The sequence below is a fragment of the Hydra vulgaris genome, chromosome 09 (assembly GCF_038396675.1).
Source record: "Hydra vulgaris chromosome 09, alternate assembly HydraT2T_AEP".
Classification (NCBI taxonomy): domain Eukaryota; kingdom Metazoa; phylum Cnidaria; class Hydrozoa; order Anthoathecata; family Hydridae; genus Hydra; species Hydra vulgaris.
The window spans coordinates 36,495,346-36,518,591 of NC_088928.1; the positions used below are offsets into that span (position 1 = coordinate 36,495,346).

The window sequence follows — 23,246 nt, forward strand, 5'->3', positions numbered from 1 at the left end:
GTTTTTTTTATCTTACGATATATGAAAATTATTGAAAGAAAGAGGGGATGAATTGGTTTTACATTTAAACATAAAACAAAGAATTTTAAAAATGTTAAGCTTATATATACTAAAAACTTTCATTTTAAATAATAGAGCCTTGGCATGAGTGTAACGGCCTTTAAAATATGTTACATGTTTTAAAGGCCGTGCTACATGCCGTGCTACGTGCTACATGCTTTTGCTGACAATATAGAGGGTTAAGTATACTTTTCTTTGTACTACCCCACGCAATGTCTGCATAGTTTAATTGACAATGACTAAATGAGTGATATAGTTTTACTAGAGTATGTTTATTTAAAATATTTCTTGCTTTGTTCAAAATTCCTATACTTTTCCACGTAAGATTTTAACACATACAAACACCTAGAAAGTTAGTTACTTGTTTAACAGGGCCGTACTGAGATCAAAAATCCTTTCAGGCAAGGAGAAAAAATGCCGCCGCAAATTCAATAATTTTTTTAATGTTTAATTTGATTCAAATTTTGATAAACCTATTTAAAGCACATTTAAAATCAACTTTAAATCGTGCTTTGTGGTTGAAAGTCATTGAAAAAATTACCAGGCATTCTTTTTTTTTTAATAAATATTAAAATTAGACACATTCAAATAAAATTTATTTTTCAAGCTTTTAATGATGCGAAGTTATCAACAATTTCATTGTAACACAGAGATTTTGCGAGGGGATTTTCAATTGACAAAATGGCAAGATTAGTCAAACGTTCCTGACCCATGGAGGATCTTAGATAATTTTTCAAAAGCTTAAGTTTGCTAAAGCTACGTTCACATGATGCCACAGTGACGGGTAGTGTGAGAAAGATTCTAAGAGCAATTTCAATGAAAGGGTATGCCTCAGTCAAAGAAAAGGTGTGCATAAATTCCAAGACTTTCAATGGATTTGCGTTTTTTAAATCTGGAATCAAGACACTGGTTTGAAACTTAAAGCTTTCAATTTCAGATAGAAATTCATTAGCATTAAGATCACAAACATATTTTTGACAAAGTTTATCTCCACATTTCTTCAGATCTTCAACTGACATACTTGCAAGAGAGTTACCATTTAGAAACTCATAATCTGATGAAATCTCAGCCATTGTTTCAAATCTCTAGTGTAATTGTGTAATTATACTGTCAAAGACTATATTACAATTAATTTCAAAATCTTTTTCTGAAGGTATGTGTGAACTTTCTTCCCTTGTTACATCATCAAACATACTTTTTGCTTTTCGTTTTCTTTTGATTGAAAAGCTAGCTTCAATGTCAAGATCTTTTGATATTATTTCAGCTTTTTTCATGCTGTTATGAATGCCCCTTAGGGTGGAGTGAATTTTAGTTTTTTTTACAATATGTTTAGACTGGATGTGCAAAAGTTGTCTATTCATTTCAGAAATACTCTAGAAAAATATCAATGCTCAAGGAAATAATCTTGAGGTGCCTCAAGACCTTTAAAATTTTAATGGGTCCCTAATATTATGTAAAAATAAATTTTTCAAAAGTATGTCATTTTGGGTCTCAAAAGAAGCGAAATTTTATAAAAATTTCAAAAATGACAATTATTTTATAAAAAAATTATTATTTAAGATTTTTTTGAAATTATAATTAAAAAAAATAAACTTTTTTTCATTTTTTGTTTAAAAGGTCATTTTTTCTGCAATAAACTGTAAATTAACAATTTTTATTTTAAATAATTATTAATTTTGAAATTTTTATAAAATTTTGCTTTTTTTGAGACCCAACATGACATACTTTTAAAAAACTTTTTTTTACATAATATGAAGGACCCATTAAAATTTTGAAGGTCTTGAGGCACCTCAAGATAATTTCCTAGAGCATTGATATTTTTCCAGAGTATTTCTGAAATAAATAGACAACTTTTGCACACCCAGGCTAAACGAATTGTAAAAAAAACTAAAATTCACTCTACCCTAATGCCCCTGTCTCGAAGGTTTTGTATACAAGCAAACAGACCAGCAATTTTTTTTGATGCAATATCAATTGTCATATTTTTTGATTGTAAGCTGCGATTCCCTCTGTCAATTAATGTAAGTATAATGTTCCAAAGGTCAAGCCAGCAAAGAAACTCAAAATCAACTTGAATCAAAATCTCTCTAGCTCCAGACCTTGTTTCAGCATTTAGCAGAGAATCATTACTAATTTCTTGTAAAACATTGCAAACATTTGTAGTTTGTTTATTTAGTGAATGGATAGCCTCCTTTTTGGCTGACCAGCGTGTTTCACTTTGACTTTTTAGGGTGACTTCAAGTGTTTTCATCAGTTTGTACCATCTGGTAGTAGAACTTGAGAAGAAATTAAATATTTTTAAACCTTTCCAAAAAATGTAATCATAACTGTGGAAACTTCTGCTTAATGGACTCCTACAAGATTTAGAGTGTGAGCTGCGCAAGGCACATACCGTGCTAAATCATTTTTTGTAGTTATTTGGGCTTGAACACCAGAATATTTTCTAGACATATTGGCTCCATTGTCACAACCCTTACTTCAGCAATCTTCGATGTTTAATTCATCTTTATTTAACCTGAATAATAATTCTGAAGCCAGACCAATTCCGGTTTTTTAATGAGACTCAATGAAATCCGCCACATTTGTTTTTCAGTTTGGATGGCATTTTGAATGCCCTTGTCTAAAGATCTTCCCTCTATCAGATTTTTTTCCATTTCTTTCCATGATGTGAAACACTTTCTATGTTCACAGTTATTCTCGTGTTCAGAAATTTGAGGGTTTAGTTGTTTCCATTCTGAAAAACCTATCGATGTATCTGCAAACTTGCTTGTCTTTGTGTTTGAAAAAAGGATACATGGAAAGCAAAACAAAGATTTTTTTGATGCACTGTATAACAACCATTGACGAATAACTTTTTCCCCATTAGTAAGATTGTTTTCAAACCAACTAGAACTGAAATGTCTGTTTTCTGATGATGTTGATGTGGTAGGATAGACTTCTCTCTTGTCTTGTTTAGCACCATGTTCAACCAAAGAACATCTTAGACTGTCATTAATATTGGGCCAAGTTGGTGGATCATCAAACTTGAATTCTAACAGATTTGTTGTAACTGCATTTTGGTTGACTTCATTGTTTTGCAGTAACTGTTCATCATCGCATCGGAAAAAAAACTGGACTTTTTTTTCGTTGTAAAAAAAAAAATAAACTATATCACTATTTTTTCCATTGTAACATTGCAAATGACATGGCTTAGTTTGCTAAGTTTTTTAATTAAACTTATTTGTGATTTTGACTTGAAAATCCATCAATAAAAATATTTTTACCTGGTTGTTCTGTTTGATCTTCGCTTTTTTTAATCCATTTTGCAAACACCTTTTTGTAATTTTTTGTCACTTTTAAGTCGTTGCTTTTTTAACTTTTTGAAAGCTGAACCAGATAGCTTTATCCTTTTTTTTGATGGTGCCATAATAGATTTTAAAACTTTTATTTCAAAATATTTTACTTTTTTTGACAAAGAAAGAATGAAAGTTTCTGTGTGCCACTAGGTGTAATCAATAAATACAAATGCAATTCTTTTGCCTCGATTTCTTTTTTAAAAGTTCTCATGTCAAAAAACTGCGAGTTAAAATTATTTTCATTAAAAAATTGCAAATCTGGGTCGTATGAGAATCATTAAGTATAACATTATTTGTAGTTTTGAAAACATTAAAGTGTTGCGTTCCAAAATCTATTGTTTGTTTAGCCATTTGTAAGAGTAATTTGTTCTTACGCTTAAAAAAAGTTAAGTTATTTTTTAAAATGCGACAATTAATTTAGTTATATTTAGTCATTGCGTATTTACCTTGATTGCGCAGTTTTTCACGTCTTCCTATAGTTTCTTTCTCTCTTCCATAGTTTTCCATAGTTTCTTTAGCGAAATCTTCGTTAATATATATTTCACTGCCTTTCAGATTTTGTTTTAATTATTTTATTATTTTTTAATTAATGTTTTAATTTCACATTGGAATTTATTTTATTTGCATGAAGGTGCGAAAAATAATATGAGGCGTGTCCAATGATTTTGAAAAGCAAATTAAAATTATATTGTTTTGAGGCGTCTTTAAAACATTTCATATATTAAAAAATGTTTATTAATTTTTGTATCATGCTGCCAGGCTAATTTGCTGCTTATGGCTGTGGCCTCGTTCGCCATCCCTTCACTACGGCTCTGTTGTTTAATTTGTATATTTTTATAACAAGATGAGGCATGTTAATTGGCAGATTATGTTTTTTTGATATTTGGCATTGGTTTTATTTAATCTAATATATATATATATATATATATATATATATATATATATATATATATATATATATATATATATATGTATATATATATGTATATATATATATATATATATATATATATATGTATATATATATATATATATATATATATATATATATATATATATATATATATATATATATGTATATATATATATATATGTATATATATATATATATATATATATATATATATATATATATATATATATATATATATAAATACATGTCACATATGTCACATTGAAGTTTATAAAGGACCTAATATCACTTGCACTGTAAATTTCTTCCATTTTACAAGTTTCAAATTTTGATATTTGGTCACTTATTTATCATGAAAAGATAAAAATAAAAACAATTTTTTTTGTTTTATATATTTGAAGTTAAATTTATGTTAGATTTTTTATGATTATAAGTTGATTATGATAACTTACAGATATATAGAGAATTGTTAGAGAATCAGGCCGATTGGGAAAATAGCTAAAATAATTTATATAATTGTAGTAAAAAGATTATCTTTTAAAAGTAACAAATAAGTCTTAAACTACTGTATTTTGAGATGTATTCTTGTTCATAATTAAACAAACATTGTTTAAATATGAATAAGAATACGTTTTAATATTGTTATCTTATAATATTTTATAATATTGTTTGAAAAAAGTAAATAAGTTTATAATAATTTATAAGTAACAATAACTACTTTTAATTGTAATTGTTGTAACAATATGACTACAAAATATATTTGAGGTATTCATTATTATAATATGTATTAAAGATACATTTTAAAAATATAATTAACTCACCTGCACATTCAAGAAGAAATTCTTTTTGAGTAAACTTTTTTAATGCCAAATATAGCCAATATATATTTATATATATCATAGTAATATATATTTATATATATCATAGTAAATATTATATATCATAGTTATATATATATATATATATATATATATATATATATATATATATATATATATATATAATATTAACGTTTAAGTTAGTATCAAATTAACTCGTCAGTAGATTATCATTATAAACTCACCTATTGATAAATTTATGGTTACTTACATTTATACTAACTTATGCTAATTAAAACCCTTTTCGATCTATGCCATATCCATAAAAATTTTCTTCAACGATAAGATTTATTTTTGTTCAAAGCTTATACTTTGGTTCTTTTATAATATTTTAAATGGTTTAAACAAACGCCAATATTTTTTTCAAACTTAACTTTTCAATTTAATGAACCAAGATAGAAAACGCTTTCGGTGATAGCGAAAAACACGATTTGTATATTTTTGCTTTTGTAAATTTACTGATTACTTAAGCTTTGTTTTAATGTGGTCATATAATCTTAGCTTAAAGTAAGAAGAAAATTTATATTATTATTAAGGAACAAAATAAGCGATGATAAATGCCTCACATTTATGTAAATACACAGCTAATTAGTAAGTTCAATCTACACTATCAGTCGACTTTAGGAAATTTAAAGGAATATATAAGCGCAAAATGAAAAACTGTTTTTTATCTTCGTTTACACATTAACTTTTGTTTTCTTTGTAAGTTAAATATTCTTCTAAAAATAAGACAAAATGGTATTTAATTTATTAAGACTGGAATAATTTATCTAGTTGCAAAACTTATTAATTGTTTTCACCTCTAATTACCATATACCTTGTCGTAATGAGTGGTGAAATTAATTATTCTGTTAGAGAGATTATAAGAATGTTCTTTTTTTATTTGATATGGATGATGGCTGTTGTAGTTTAAGTAATGGTTTCTTTATAATATATGTAATAATATCTTTATAATATATGTTAGGTTTTTTTTTGTTTTTTTATTTTTTTCAAAAATAATTGATATGTCTATGAAGTTAACAATGTTATAAGAGTTGCCATATTTTATAAATTCTTTCTAATGTCTGTTGTGAAACTAACTGAACTATCTATTTCAGTTAATAAACTCTTAATCTTAATGATGTCAAAGTGCTTTGGCCAGACTATAAAACCATCTGTAATATAGCTATACCCAAGTAGCAAACAATTTTGGCGCAATATTGGCGCGATATTGTTCACAATATTGGCGCAATATTGTAAACTATATCGCGCCAATATTGTAATGTCAACACTTTGCCAATATTGGCGATACGATATTGCGCTAATATTATTAAATCAATATTGGCCAATATTGGCGGTACAATATTGCGCCAATATTTTTAAATCAATATTGGCAAAATGTTGACATTACAATATTGGCGCGATATAGTTTACAATATTGGCCCAATATCGTGAATAATATTGCGCCAATATTGGGGATTTAATACTGACCAATATTGGCGTAATATAGTTTACAATATTATGCCAATATTGTAAACTATTGTATTGCCTGTTACAAATTTTTATTTTATATGTATATTTTAATAAAAATACAACATTGTATTTTATTAAAATACTGTACTATAGTACCAATTTGCGTTATTTTTTTGGGTTAAGCAATTAATTTTTTAACCCAAAGGAATAACGAAGACTATTAGATTGTAAACTTGAGGCGACAATATAGGAACCCTTGAAAAAAACAAGATTTTTTAAAATCTAATAATAAATTTATCAATGGTTATATCCAACTGATACAAATGAAAAAAAGAAAGATAACCAAAATATAACAAAATAAAACAATCAATGCTATTTAAAAACAGTTTTCTTTATATATATATATATATATATATATATATATATATATATATATATATATATATATATATATATATATACAGCTGCGGACAAAACTACGTGAACGATTGCAAATAGTTTTTTTTAATGAAATTTTCAATGTCTTCAAATAAGTTTATAGTTTAATACCATATATGATTGGATAGAGCGTTTTTTGCTCTATAAGACTGTGTAAAGTGTATTCTCTAATAATTTGTTTAAAATTAAACATATCTAAATGTTCAAAAAGCATCAAATATTTTGCGCGACAAAACCACGTGAACGATTATACAAACGTAAAAGAATAATTTTACTAACATCAACAAATAATAGATTCTAAAAAAAAAAAACATTAATATTTAGTTGCATAGCCTTTAGAATCGATAACGACCTTGCACCGTCTTGGCATAGATTCTACAAGAGTTTCTAGTAACTGTTTTGGTAATGCCTCCAATTCATACTGTACGGCTCGAAAAAGTTCATCCGGTTTTTGAAATTTGCGACCTCCCAAGCGTCGCTCAACTTCAATCCATAAATTTTCGATTAGATTTAAGTCCGGAGATTAGGCAGGCCACTTTAAAACCGTTATGCTATTATTTATGAGCCAATTTTTTACAGTCAAAGCTGTATGTTTAGGGTCATTATCATGTTGATAAACCCAATTGTGAGGCATTTTTTCTAAAGCGTGTGGCAACATTTGATTAGACAATATTTCCCTGTACTATAGTTGGTCCATTATACCGTTTACACGGTACAACGGACCAATTCCAGCCAGGAGAAACACCCCCAAACCATTATATTGCCACCCCCAAATTTTACAGTTCCTATTGTATACTCTTTTGCAAATCTTTTACCTACTGGACGCCTAACATAACCTCGACCGTCGCTGCAAACCATGTTAAATTTACTTTCATCCGACCACAAAACTGTTTTCCAATTTTCAACCGTCCAGTTTAAGTGATCTTTAGCGAACTGTAGGCGATCTTTGACGTGCCTGGGCTTAAGGAATGGTTTCTTTGCAGGTCTGCGCCCATAAAGACCTCCTTCGTTTAAACGCCTTTGAATCGTTCGTGTGCTTACGTTTTCCATGCCTGTTTGCAGACGAATTTCAGGGGCTGTCAAATGTGGATTCTCAAGAGATTTTCGCACAATTTTTCGATCAGTACTAAAAAATAAAATGTTAAACATTAAAATTAACATTAACATTAATATTATTAAGATTAAATATTAAAAAAAATAAAATTAAAGGAATATTACCGCTTATCCGTAATACGTGGACGACCACCTTTCTTAACGATCTTTTTGCTCTTTTCTCGGTGTATAATTTTATGTATTCCACCTTTTGACATCTTCACATGAGCTGCAATTTGCCCAATGGACCATTTTTCCTCTTTGCGCAAACGCAAAACCAAGCTTTCAATTTTTGAATCAGTTTGACGAACCATTATAGTTAAATTTTTTTAATTTTTTGATGTTAAACAGAATAATCTTGAGAAATTTAAATGATTGTAAGTTTAAAATACCAAAACCACATGAACGATTTTTAAAAGCACTGATTTCGATGTGAATATAATATAATTTGCATCAAAAATGACGCTTTTATAAATCGTTCACGTGGTTTTGTCGCTCAAAGTTTTCGAAATTATTTTAACGTTTATACATGTATGATTTTATACGTATTATTAAAGAATACACTTTACGCAATCTTATAGAGCAAAAAACGCTCTATCCAAATATATATTTTGTATTAGAGAAAAAACTTTTTTTAAGGTGTTGAAACTTTTGTTTCAAAAAACTATCTGCAATCGTTCACGTAGTTTTGTCCGCAACTGTATATATATATATATATACACACACACACACTACTGCATTATAGTCTCACTATCAAATAGTGGACATTGAATTTCAATATCTCGTCGAAAATCATTTTTATCGCTCAATAGTGGACGTGGCTCAGTTGTGGTTCTATTCTTTCTTCCACCGTCTCTATCAATGGCCGTGTCCAGAAAGCTACCCATCTTTCTTTAATGTTTTTGTCATTAGCATTTTCAGACTTTTTTTTTTTATCGCAGTTGTAAACAAATTTAAATTTAATAATGGTAAATGAAACAAATAAAATTTAATTTTACATATTATTAAATTTGTAAATTAAACAAATAAGAGGATAAGTAATTATATAAATTATCTATAACCACCTTGCATGATGTATGTGCCGAAAATGATTTCTTTTGTTTTCTGCCATACAATGAATATAGCAAACATACTTCTTTGGCCATTAGCTGTTTTAAGATAGCCGTAGTGAGTTGCTTATAATCGTCTCCGCCAACTGATGCAAGGAAGTTTATCTTAAGTAATAAAAAAAACAGCCAAATATTTAAGAAAAAATAAAAAATAAGTGTAATTGATTTTGAAAAAGATGAATGGTTACATAAATGTGTGTTTCATACAGGTTTCCAAATGTGACAATATGATTATACATGTGATATTTAAATATGATATAGAAGAAAAAAAGCATAATAAATTTGTTACTAATAGACCCATGAGGTCAACCTGTTTTGCAGATCAAGATGGCAAATTTTCATAAATGTTTTTTAAAGTGATAATAACACTAGGAAAAAAACCATACAAAATTCCTTTCAGGTTTATGAGCTTCTCATACCCTTACCCACAGTTATACAATATTAACAGATTTTCATTCACCAGCAGAGGTTGTCTTTGCCACACACAAAAGCGGACCCTAAAGTTGCTAAAGTGGGGCTCCATATGACTCTAAGATTAATAGACTCATTGCTCTACTAAATGAGCTAACTGTGCATAAAAGTTAAAAATCACAACACAATTTAGTAAGTATACTTGTAAAGCATTTTATTCCATATCTAAATTAAAATAAATGTATCGTATATATAAATGTAAGGTATACAAATTTTAAATGCACATGGAACTGTTTCTAAAAACTATTAACGGATATGAATTCTTTGATACATATCAAGATTCATAGGTGTCTTTATTCCTTAATTTTTCATCCAGGTCTAGAAGACCTTTTTCCTCTCTAACCGGCAAATAATTCCATTGCATTGATGGGGCAATAATTCCATTCAATTGATGGCAAATAATTCCATTGCATTGATGATCCTGCTATTCTATGATTGTAGCATAGCAGGATCATCCCCATCAATTGACTGTAGAAGGCAACACTAAACCTTTTTCTAAACTGATTAGACGAGTGTTTATTTTTTTCAAATCATATTGAATGCCCACAAGCAGATCTAAACTTTTCCTCTGAAACTCTGCACTAAAATATGTAAAATGACATGACTATGACTTAAATAAAAAGCAAATAGATTAGATCTAAGAACACACAAAAAAAAAGGAAGAAAAGGATAAAAACAGTACATTCAATCAAACATTCAAATAAATAACCTATCTATGTAATTCTTTACCAGCAAATCGGGTGCCTAAAGCAGCCACAACAATATCCAAGCCATGGTCAGGAGAGGGAGATATTGGTTGATAATGGTTCGATATAGATGGTTCAATTTATTGAACAGCATTACAACCTGCTAACTTTTTAGCTGGAGGCATGGGATAATCGTCGTCACTTTCAACTGCCGTTTCAGCACTTGATGTAAACTCTAATGTTTCCATCTGTTCTAAAGCAGTTTCATAACTGTCTAAAAATATATAAAGTAAAGATGAACATAGCTGTTCACATCAATAGCATCTTGCACAAATGTAACCTAAAAGACAAAGCAAGACTAAACTCTAAAACAAGCAAAAATGACATGATAAATAACGACAATTACCAGAATAATAAAGAATCCTTATTTTCAGATGTTTCCAGTTACTTGCAGGAGTAAGTATGGCTTCCCGAATTGCAGCTAAATAGCGAGATGATCGTAAGTGATTTGGCCAACACACCAAACTTTCACTGATCAGCCATGACGAACAGATAACGTCCATGGCACACATACCTTTTTTTTTTCATCAAGAAATTCAGCAACAGCAAATTTTTTAAACTTGGTTGCCATCCTTAATTTAACCGTACAATATATGTATATAAATAAAAAAATTCTAAAAATTCAAAAAGTAATATAATTAAATAAGCAATTTTTGGTAAATAGTGGATCCACACTTGTGTGATCAGCGTAATCAAGGAAAGAGCCGAAACAAAACTGTTTAGGTTCTATCTTTTTTGGGTGCATTCTTATTGGTTCATTTTTTTAAATCATGAAACTCACTGTTTTATTTTGTTTTTAAATGTTTGGTGATTTTAAGTTCTACGAGTTTCAAGTTTTAGCTAATTACAATGGGGCAAGAGTTTTAAATGTTTTCACGGTATATGGAAAGGTAAATTATGAGGTGATTTATCAAATATTTTAAAGCTGGAAACAAGGAGACTAGATACACCTGAATGAAAGAGACATTTTCAGATTGAAAATATTTAAAACATTTGTTTGAACTGTTTTATGCTGCCCTTCCGTGTTATATATTTAAGTGATTTAATTTTGTTTTATTCTTGGATTGAAAAGAGATTTACAAAAAATAAATTATATATAAAAAGCCTATAATCTACTTTTAAAAAATATATAACATTAATAGCTTAAGAAACAGTATTTGTTAGGATCTCTCCTCAACTACGCTGAAATGCAACACTAAAAAAAATAAAAATTATTCAGTACTATTTAATTTCATATTCATTTTTATGTAAAAAAAGAGTTTGTTAACTTGCATATTGCAGTAAATGTACAGTGAATTGAATAAATTTGCTTTTTAAGATAATTTTTAAGATAAGTTGCTGTGTATCCTTTTCAAACTTGCTATCAGGTTCATATTGCGACTAACATATGTGTTGCTATCAACTCTTTCTGACAAACGTCGACACAACTGCTGCCGTGGCATGTGACCACTTCTTAACAATCGTTTCATAATGCCTAAAGCATTTTGAAAAGGAAATGCATTGTACTCATCAAGTGAACCATACTGTCTTACGTCATCACAAATGTGACAAAGGCTATGCATTGTGTAGCTTATGGAACTGTTGCCATATAATTCTGGCATTTGCATGACAAATATGTTTAACAACTTTTCTGCAAAATCAACATGCGTCCAACACATATTTGGATTAGCTAAAATACTAATTGCAACATGCAATAACATAAAATGCTGGTACAGATTATTGGTAAGATGGCTTCGTAATACAAGAGGCCCAAGGTAGCACAAAAATAACCGAAACTCTGTGGCTTTCCATCGATCAATGTCCTTTAGTGATCTTGGCTTACGTGCAAATTCAACAGTAACATTAGCTGCAAAATTTTTCAAGCTATTTGAAATTATATCTGCAATTAGCGTGCTTATTTTTACAGCACGTTTTCCACGAATCCAATGCAGAAGTAATCTTCGTGTGGCACCAAGACAAACTAGATGCATATATTCTAGTGGAAATTGAGAGATGTGACTAATATTAAGCTCTAACAATGGGGATACTGCATCTGGTTTGTGATGCTGAACTTGTTGGAATAAAGCAAATAAAGCATCTGTTCTCTTCAATGCATTTATATCAGGAAATACAGTTCTATTATCTACCCTAGTTCCCTTTTGATTGCATCGCTCACAACCATAAAACCAATTATGTCCTTTTATACATTTAACAAAAGCACGTGCCGGTGCATCACACGCAAAGCCTTTAGCATCCATGGTAAAGTGATTTTCACCTATAAAAATAAACCTTGTTCCTTCAAAACACTGAATTCAGCTACAAAACTAGCTAGAAAAATATCTGAACTTTTTGGTTTGCTGTTGACAACAAAATATGCTAACTACAAACGGTTTATAAATATTGTCGCCAAGTGTAACACTGCAAAGTATTGGCCAAAACTGTTTTCCCGAGCTCTTATACAAAGACAATCCATCAATGCTAAACAATAAATTGACTTTTCAGCTTTTAATGCTGTTAAACACTAGTAAATTAGTTAACTGATGTTTCAAACCAAAATAAACAAACTCTGCTTTTTGCCCATACATGTCTTGCATGATAAAAATGTCAGAACTGCTTTTTGTTTTCAATAAGGTATTACTATCTTTGGGCATATCTGGACGTTGTTTTGACAAGATATTTAGTAAGTCTGATAGAGCACTATGTATTACGTTATGTTTGACTGACCAGCAAACAAGCAGTTCTTTCAAAGTAACCTCATCTTCAGCTTCTTCATCGTTACTGGAACAAGAAGGATAATAGCCTTGCTCATCATCAGTTACATTACAGTCATCATCAGCATTGTTAGTCAAATTTGAGGATTGGTTTTCATCAAAATGTGATGTCACCAAACTCAACATTTAAGGATTTTAATGTATCTTCAACCAAACAATTGTTATAAGAGTTTTGAGATAACATATTATGATTAATAGATTCATTACTAAAGTTTATTGCCTTTTTAAAGTCACAGTTAAGTAATTCATTCCTATTATCAGCATTACATGCTGAGTGAATTTCACTTAAATGTTGCTTAACTACTCTTTTAATATGTGATTAGCAGATCGAGTTGAACTTATTGATTTTTTCATTACCTATAAAATTGCATGACACTAAAGCATAAAAAAAAAGTAAAATAAATTATATATATATATATATATATATAATATATATATATATATATATATATATATATATTATATATATATATATATATTATTCAATATATTATACCAGAAAAACAAATATAGGCAGTATTACAAAATTGTTATTGGTTATACATAAATTGAAAACCTTAGAATAGTTAGAAAATAAAGAAATTTGATTAGAAATGAAGAGTAGATTAACCTAAATCTAAATTTAATAATACCTTATTTAAAATTATTTAATATAAGAACTTAGTAATGTGTAAATAATTTACTTAATTATATGACGTATTTATTACTTAATTGAATATCTTTAACGCAGTAAATAGAATGCAAAAAACTATATCTTAAAGATGTAACCAACTCAAAATATTTTCATACAAAAGTAAACTTACTATTTCAATTTTGATACTTATATTATAGCAATATTTATCCACTTCTTCTCGTGATGCAATCCGTTTTAAATTGATTACAACCACTTCTTCTCGTGATACAATCCGTAAATTTTCAATTAAAAGGATTTCTTTACTTTTACCACTTCTTTTTGTGATACAATCTGTTTCAAAATAAGTTACAACCACTTTTTCTCGTGATTCAATCTGTAAATGTTTAATTAAGAGTGCTGTGAACATAAAAGGACAAAACCAAAGGACTTTATGAATATCAGATAATGTTACGCATGCGTACCAATATGTAAATTGGCAATATTGGCCAATATTGGAGTAATAATAACGAAACAATATTGGGCCAATATTGGCATACAATATTGCACCAATATTCGCATAGCAATATTGGACAATATTGGCGTGCCATTATCGGCATTACTATATTAGTAAAACAATATTGGCGTAATATTGGTATGCTAATATTGGCCAATATTAATATGCCAATATTGGCGCAATTTTGTTTGCCAATATTGGCGCAATATTGTATATCTTGGCCAATCTTGGCCAAGATACCCAATATCGCGTCAATATTGTTTGCTACTTGGGTAATAAAGTTGTTGTATGTCATTTACTTTATTGTTTGAAAAATGCTTAAGTAATATTTTAGAAAAAAATCATGTTTCCTCTAAATACCCTATTGGAAAAAAAACATAATCTGAAGCAAAGTTAGTTCCCATGGCTGTTCCAATATTTTGGTGAAACATTTGGTTATTACAAAATATTTAATGTTTTTTAGAATAAAAGTTGCTGATTCCATAACAAAATTCAGGAATAAATCTTACTTTTATTTATTTTTATATTTTTCGAACCAGAAATTCAAATCTTCAAAGCCTAATTGTGTGGAATACTAATACAATGTCAAATGTTAAAATATAACTGCCCGAATCCAAACTTACAGTACTTTAGTTAAGGAGTTAAATAATCATTATTAATCAATCATTGTTAATAAAAGTTTTTGTTTAGTTACAATAAGAGATAAAAGTATATATACGAATTGTCGGTGAGTTAATTCCTTCAATAATCAGTCAACCTTTAAGATCTTTTGGTAGATTCATTTTGATATACAGTGAGTTAGATACGTTTACTTTATCAATAATTTCTTGACAAATGTGAATTTTCGGACCTATGTAGAAGTTGCTGGATTTCCATTTAAAATTTGTGACGTATCTTACTTAATTTTTGTAAGAAACTTATATTGTTAGTCATACTTATTAAATCTCTAAAACTTATTCTGTCTGATACTGGATTTATTTTTTCATAAGTATTTGCGGAAACCAAAAAACCAAAACCAAGGTGGTCTTGGTGTACAGTTGTCGTTATAATAAGTTGAGTCCATTAGAATTAAAGTGTTTCCTTTTTTTGCTTTCTTAATAACTAAATCTTTCATTACTTTTAATTCATTTAAAGCTGTCCTTTCTTGACGAGTAATATTATCAAATGATTGTATTCTTTTAGGTTTAATTTGTTTAATTTTTGAAATAATTTCATCAAGATATAGTATAGTTGACTTAATGTTAAAATTTGACTTTTAGTTTTGGTTATGGCAGTATTCTTCATTCGATGAAACATTTCTTTTAATATTAGTTTTCGTGAGAAATATTTTATATTAAAATCAATATGCAAAAAATAATCTTTTGGGGAATTTATAAATGCAAAACATTGGACCTTTTGTAAAAAGTTATTTGAAATGTTGTTGGATTAGTTGATAACTTTATGTTGTATCTTTTGGTGATTGGGCTTAACCAGTTTGTTATTATAAATAAATGTTATAATGTTATAGGGAGAAATATCATAAATATAAAAAAAAATTAAATAATTAAAAACAGTTGATCAATTTAATTAACAAACTTAAGCTCAAGAATATGAACGAATATTTTTGTGCTACTTTTCTCGACTTTCGATATAAAAAATTTGAGTTGGTAGAAGATAACTTTAAAAAAGTAGAAGAAAACATCGCATTTCAATGTTTGGTTAAGGTCAATGATAATATTGGTTGAGTTAGTAGAGTTTAAGCAATCCATATTACCATCCTTGTGGTTACCATCTTGGTGGTGTTTTTGCAAACTTTTTGAATTTATATCATTTCTACCTCTTTTAAGATACTATTTCTGACTCTTGTAGTAAACGCTAATATTTTGTCAATACGATCAATATATTCTTTCTCTAAGTTCTTTGTTAGGTGCATAATTAGTTATAAAACTTGTCACTTCATTTATTCAGGTTTTTAATGAAGAAGTTATCTTTTTTTACTGTAATGCGTCAGCGACTCAATTTGAATCTCACAATTTGAGGCGCTGTGGCTTAAACTTTTTTATATCATTTTTTTTTTCATTTGACATATAAATGGAAGTTGTCACTTCTGAATTTTATAGGAACAATCACGGCGATCTATGGTTGGAAGCCAAACATTATTTCCCGAAGTTTGAAATATTTTTACAATATAATCCGCAAATTTCACACATTCTCAATTGCGCAATATTGCGCAATTGAGAACGTGTTTAATTTTTAATATTTAAAAATTACAATTTTGATGATTTAGTTGAAGATCTAAAGTTTTAGCTTCCCAATCTCATTTTGAAATAAAATGAGATTTGGAACGAAAAAATAAGCACTTTAATTTTGCCAAATGTTATTTTCTTAATCGTTTATTCAAATTTATTTAATATAAGTTCACTCTTAAACTTTTTGCGCAAACTGTGTATGAATGATTTGATTATTAACACGATGTTTATAATTATTCTTATTAAAAGCTATAAAGTATAGATATCTTTGAAAAATTTAAGATAAAAAATTAAAAGAAAATTCATATTTTATTTAAATGATGGAAGATAAAAGTGGACAAAATATTATATACAAACATCGTGGACTAAAAAACCAAGGCAGTTAACACACGCGTTTTCAATGTAATATCAAGCTAACTGTACTCATCAGCATCAATTTTATTCAGTTGCATAATTACCCCATGTTAAAAGCTGAAATAGGACTTTTCAACATGTGCGATCTTCCCACGAAAAAATAGGGGCTTAATAACTTCATATTTACAGTTGTTTGCTGATTTTGTTATAATGGTTTCAAAATAAACGACATTGAAATCTGGACAAGACGTGATACCACTTATTTCATAGTAAACTTTGTGTAATGTTAAAAAATCAATTTTGCGATTATTTGGTCTTTGTGAGCGCATATAAAACCACTTATATTAAAATCTAGATCGACAACTCCAACACCTTGTTTGTGTATATATAAGTGTAGCATAGTGCTGAATTTGAGGTTATGAGGATATATTTCATTTGTCCATTGTGAGACATTGTTATCTTCATCTTGGTCGCTGCACACAAAAAAATACTACCATTGTTTCGTCACATTCCTCATATATTGGTAGTGCGAGAGTTCCACTTTCAAAAAACATTGTTTTTTATCATTAAATAAAATATTTATGAATCTAATAACTTATACCAAGGAGTAATGAGTGAAACGTCATTTGATACTTTTTAGAATAGCATCTGTACTCAAAATTGTAGCTACACGCTATAAAGACAGAAAATAGCTGTTGAGTCTCTAGCGTCGACTTCGTATTTTTTTTGCAGGTGAATCAAATTGTCTCCCATAAATCCATCTAAAATGAAAGTTTAGGGACATGTGATAAAGAAACCTTTTTATGATGAGTAGTAGCCATATTAGATTTTAATGAATTGTTGTTTTTTAATTTTTTTTTTTCAATTGCTTTTCCATAATCTTTGTAGCGCAATTATAAAAAGTGTAGGTCAGACATTTAAGTAAATACAACTTTTATGCATTGCTATCAAAAAATATTTTTTTGTGTCTACCTGCAAATGAACAAAAAATAATAAAAATTAATTAAACATCATTAAGGAACCTGTCTGACGTTTAAAGGTAAAAATATTATAGAAAAATATTCTCTACAATTATGCCATGCTGTCTCTCTAAAGAACCGAAATTTTATAAAAATGTAAAAATAATAATCATATTTTTTAAAAACGTCTCTAAAAACGGAAGTTTCAACGCATTAAAATGTAAATATTCAAATGTTATATGAGCATATATATATATATATATATATATATATATATATATATATATATATATATATATATATATATATATATATATATATATATATAAATATATATATATATATATATATATATATTTATTTAGGCATATTTATATATAAAAGAACATATATTTATTCATATCATAAAATCACATTATGACATTAAAAAAACAATAGATTGAAATATTTAATACAATATGATAACATTACAACATATTTGTTTAACTAAAGAGATAATGAGGTATTTTGCAAATTGCGCTAAGTCCGAGTAAACTGATTTTGAGAAAGCAACGAATAACTTAACTGCGCCTCAACAGAAATTGAAATTTTCTTTGTCTATATATAGGATCTAAAATTTTTTTAATGGTCTTATATTTATAAAGATGATAGATATCTATGTATATGTGGAAATGAAATTACTTCAAAATTTTTATTTTTGTGAAGCGCGTTTTGCAGATGAGCTCCTCATATATTAAAAAAAAAAAAATCACAATGTACCTATTTTTTAAAACAAATTTTTTTCTACGTTATTCTTTTCCATCCTCATTCTCACTATTTTCAAATATAATTTCAGAATGACTTTTATGCAAGGGATAAACTTTATTTTTTCTTGTGATGTCCTTCCAAGTGATATTTTGAGCATTTAATAACATTCTGAGAAGGAAGAATACTTTCTGTAAACAAAAACTGCTTGCATCTCGTCAAATGAATAACTGTATGAAATCTATTTCCGCTAAGATTGGTATGGAAAATTTCATAATACTTTGTTTGTTTAGGTGTTCTCCTGCACTTGCGTTAAAGTACCCCAATGAAATAACTTAGAATACGTTTCCTTAAGAATACCAAGATGACTTCTCAAATAATGCGTATACGGTATTTTTGAAATTTTAATTGTTATCGCTTGATGGAGAAATAGTTGAAAATATGTCTTTGCTCGAACATTAAAGGTCTTATTACGATCAGGATCACGGTGAACAAAACAAATATCCCTGTAAAATTTGTTATATTGCTTGTTTACAAATATATATAATTAAATAAAAATTTTCTATCACTAAAGGGAAGTATTAGCACATATTTCCTGCTTTAAACTTAATCAATTTACTAAATTTATTTATCCAGTTTACTAAAGATACTTATTTCCAATGGCCAAAAAAACTCAAATAATGAAAAAGTAAGAAATGTACCAAGCCAAATCAGCTCATGCATTGTAAAGTTGAAGGATATGTTTTAATTTTCGACTTTTTTAAGACTGCCATGAAACACCTTAATTTTTGAAAAAACTGTATTGAAGGTATCTATATTAGCTTCTATGTACTCGCAGTTGTTTCCAATCATTCTCAGATTCTCTGTTCTATCATAATGATTCTTTTTGCTAAAAGTAATGATAAATAATATTAGAATTAATGGTTTTAGTTTATTTCCTGGTTAATCCATTAGGTGAACTAGCTAGCTATGTTTAGGACAGCTGGTATTAGGTTGATCTACTAGTTTTGCAAAACTCATTGAACAGTATTGAGTAATATTTTTTTAAATTAATAACAAAAAGGTCAAAATTACTTTACAACTCTATATAATAAGATTGAGCATGCTTTCTAATCTCCTTTTATGAGTATTCTGAATTCATTTTACAAAAAACAATTTACAGACTCTAGGGCTGTTTATGATTAAATAAATATTTTTTCAATTTCTAAACTGCGATATTTCTTAATTTAATAAATTATCCAACTATGATAAAACAATAAATAAAAAAATAATATTAAATAAAATCAAGAATTGATAAACTTACCTGTTAAAATAACAATCGAGTTGAAATGCTAAATATGAACACCCAATCTTTTTCAATTCTTCCGCCAACAAGCTTTCTTGTGACAGCTTGCTTATTTGATCATATAAGAATCTCCAAAGATATCTATGCTATGCCAAATTTAAATGCAAGCCACATTAGTGGCATAAAGTCAATATTTAATCCTTCAGTTACACTTTTCTCTGAAATAACAAAGAATGTTTTAGTATATATTATTTAAGCTTTTTAAATTTCAGAAATCCTAATATAAAAAAGTTAAAAAAAAATTCAAACAATTTTTTAACCATTGTTCATCGTTAGTAGCAATAAATTTCTTATATTATGCTGAATCTTTGCTGGGTTTAGGTCCAAGTTTAATTCTTGCATATTCTCTATGTTCTTGCATATTAGTAATTGATTGATTAGAACAAATCTTTCTGTTTATGGAGGCAACCATATGTTTGATTACTAGAGCGTTTGTCAATGACTTCCTTAATAAAGCTAAGATCTGCAACAAAAATAACATCGCATTAAGTTTTGATTTTTACTACCATTATTATTCACTGATAATCCATTTTTAACTAGATTTGTCAAATCTGAGTATAGTTTTTTCACATGTAACTCAATATTCTCATGACTTTCATTCCCACGCCAAAGAGTTGTGATAAATTGACCATGTGGGCTATGAATCATAGAAGTTGAATTCAAAATTGAAAAAGAAGTTTGTTCCTTTGGATAATGACTAGCAGCGCAAAAATTATCTCCAGTGTCACGTAGAATTAAAGTTTTTCTATTAATGTTAAACTCTTCATAAAGAGTTTTATTTTTCAAAATTGAGAAATACTTTATTACCTGTTGTTGTTCAATTGAGAAAAACTCAAATTTTTCTAAAAAGAAGGGGTTGACAGGACTCTTTGTAGTGTTTCTTCAATACTACAAGAGTATCCAAAACACTCACACCTGTAACTAACACCAACATTGTGAATCTGTTTAATTAGACCATTATCTATATTTAAACAGTATTTTCTGAGGTTGTCATATGTTGGAATTTTTATACTGTTTTTCTTAAGAGTATTTTTTTAAACTTTATCCAATACTATTGAAGCAATTTCATGACATTCAAGAATTTTTACACCTGTTTCAAATCGTAACTTTCAATTTATGAACTAAGAAATCAATGTTTTTACCTGGTACTTCTTTAACAATTTCTAGACGTTTATTGAATATATAATTCACAAAACCTTTAAAAGTAATTTAAACATAATAAATTTAATAATTTAGTCAATAATTTGACATAGCTAAAAGCAAAATTTAAATTATCTGAAGTAATATTTACTACTTACATTTTACATCACCACAACTTGCAAACTCTACTAATGAATGAATTGTCTTATTCCGAGATTTTATAGTTTTTTTGCTAAGCAGAGAACTAATTTTTCCAGCACCGCGTTTTTTTATATTCATTAAATAACACTGTTATTATTTTGTTTGTTTCTATTGGTATCAAAACATGGTTTATCAAAAGTTATTATTTGACGCGATGTCATATTTACCTCCTAACTTCCATCCTAGCCTAAAAAACTGAAAACCAGACCAGTTTTCAAAACTAAGCCCTGAAGACTTCTTAAACAACAAAAGATGAATGTAATGATTTGCAATCAATTGATAATTCAGAGACAGCAATTTGATAAACAGGACCATCATCCAATTTTTTCAATTTTCATTGTGATTACTACACTAACATCATTTAACTTTAATAACCTTTGTGCTTCATACCCTGGTTGAATACGACATTTGACTGATCCAATTGTCTTCATGTACAACTGACTGTCTGAATTTATTTCAGTACCATAATTTACCACACCTAACCATGAGCACGACCTTGTGTATGTGGGGTACTTTACATTAGATATAAGAGATGGATATTGATTTCTAGAATTCTAAGAATCAGATAAACATAAATTAAACTTAAAATCTTTGGATTCGAATCCATAAAATCTCTAGAGTTAAATTCATAAATCTTTAATTCATAAATCTTTAGAGTCTAATTCATAAAATCGCCTAATCCATAAAATCGTTTTCCATCTAAATTGCCATTTATTTTGATACCAAAAAAACAAACAACTTCACAATAAACTGATGTTATATTAGCGCATATGCATCTTTTTTTATATTGTTAATACATAATTATTCCTTAATATAAAGGTTTTCTATTTAAAGATTTGTTAATGTTTATAAAAATGAATGATACTTCTCCCAAATCAGAAACTAACTTTCTTTTTGCTGAATACTCATTAAGTGCTTCTGTATCCCATGCATCATTATAAATTTTTTCAGCAAAGTTTACTATGCCTATCCATTCCATGTTTAAATACTAAAATTTAAGAGTTCAAAAATCGAAAATGTTAAATAAAAGTTATTCATTACTGTAAATTTTTTAACTGTAATCAACATTTTCCTTGCGTGCTTAAAAGTATAACACAGAACAAAAAAAGAGAAAAAACATTAATTAAAAAAAATAAATTTGAAATAAATAGGTGCTTTTAGATAAGATGACTAAATAAGTACTTTGGAATATAATCATAACAAAGATTTTGTTTTTCTTATTAACGTTAAGGAATTAAGCTAGAGATTGTCAAATATATTCTGACGTAGCATCAAACATAAAGCATAAATATATATATAGTTAACGAGCATAAATAAAGCATAAATATATATATATAGCATAAAATATATATATAGCACAAAAGCATAAATATATATATAGTTGACGAGAGTTAAATGTAACAATAGCTTTATGCAATCTTTCCAAATAATATTTGAAAACCTAGTAAATCATTTTCTCAGAGCTGAGTAAAAGTATGATAAAAAATTTAGAGGCTTTTTCGCTTCAATAGCTTAAATAGCTTTTTCCTTACATATGCCTTCGTCATAACTTATTTTGTTTACCTTTTCTTTAAATATCTCGTAACGATCTAAGATATGTAATCAAATTTTCAAAAATCCAGCTCCTTCATCAATGCCAACTTATAAAATATACTCACTTGAAGTATTTATTTTTTTGACAAGATTTTCCACCAATCATAGAATATCTTTAAAAAGCCATCACCTTTTCATCCTCATCAAATTTAACAGATCTTACGTCAGAGTATTCATTTAAAATGGCGTCATATTCAATCATTTTGTTTCTTTCATTTTTTCTAAATGATTTGCAACCTTTCCAACTTTTAAAAATACTTAAAACTTTAGTCCCTTGTGTGTTACTGAGACCAAATGCATTTTATAATTTG

General features: G+C 28.0%; 1 protein-coding gene across 1 annotated transcript; it reads right to left on the reverse strand.

The window, feature by feature from the left end:
• Nucleotides 1-662: 662 nt before the first annotated feature.
• LOC136085439 (uncharacterized) lies at nt 663-2,511 on the reverse strand. The gene is made up of 3 exons (XM_065806745.1): nt 2,453-2,511; nt 1,964-2,336; nt 663-1,145 (listed from the first exon to the last, which is right to left on the reverse strand). Exons 1-3 carry the CDS (start codon nt 2,509-2,511, stop codon nt 663-665), a joined length of 915 nt encoding a protein of 304 aa, XP_065662817.1.
• Nucleotides 2,512-23,246: the final 20,735 nt, after the last annotated feature.

Bases quoted from the DNA above. Each gene is read 5' to 3' on its own strand.
- LOC136085439 (XM_065806745.1), bottom strand. From the start codon at position 2,511: ATGTCTAGAAAATATTCTGGTGTTCAAGCCCAAATAACTACAAAAAAT. The intron at 2,337-2,452 runs GTATGTGCCTTG...TTTCTTCTCAAG, and splicing joins ACAAAAAATGATTTAGCACG to TTCTACTACCAGATGGTACA. The intron at 1,146-1,963 runs GTAGAGTGAATT...CAATTACACTAG, and splicing joins TTCGAGACAGGGGCATTAGG to AGATTTGAAACAATGGCTGA.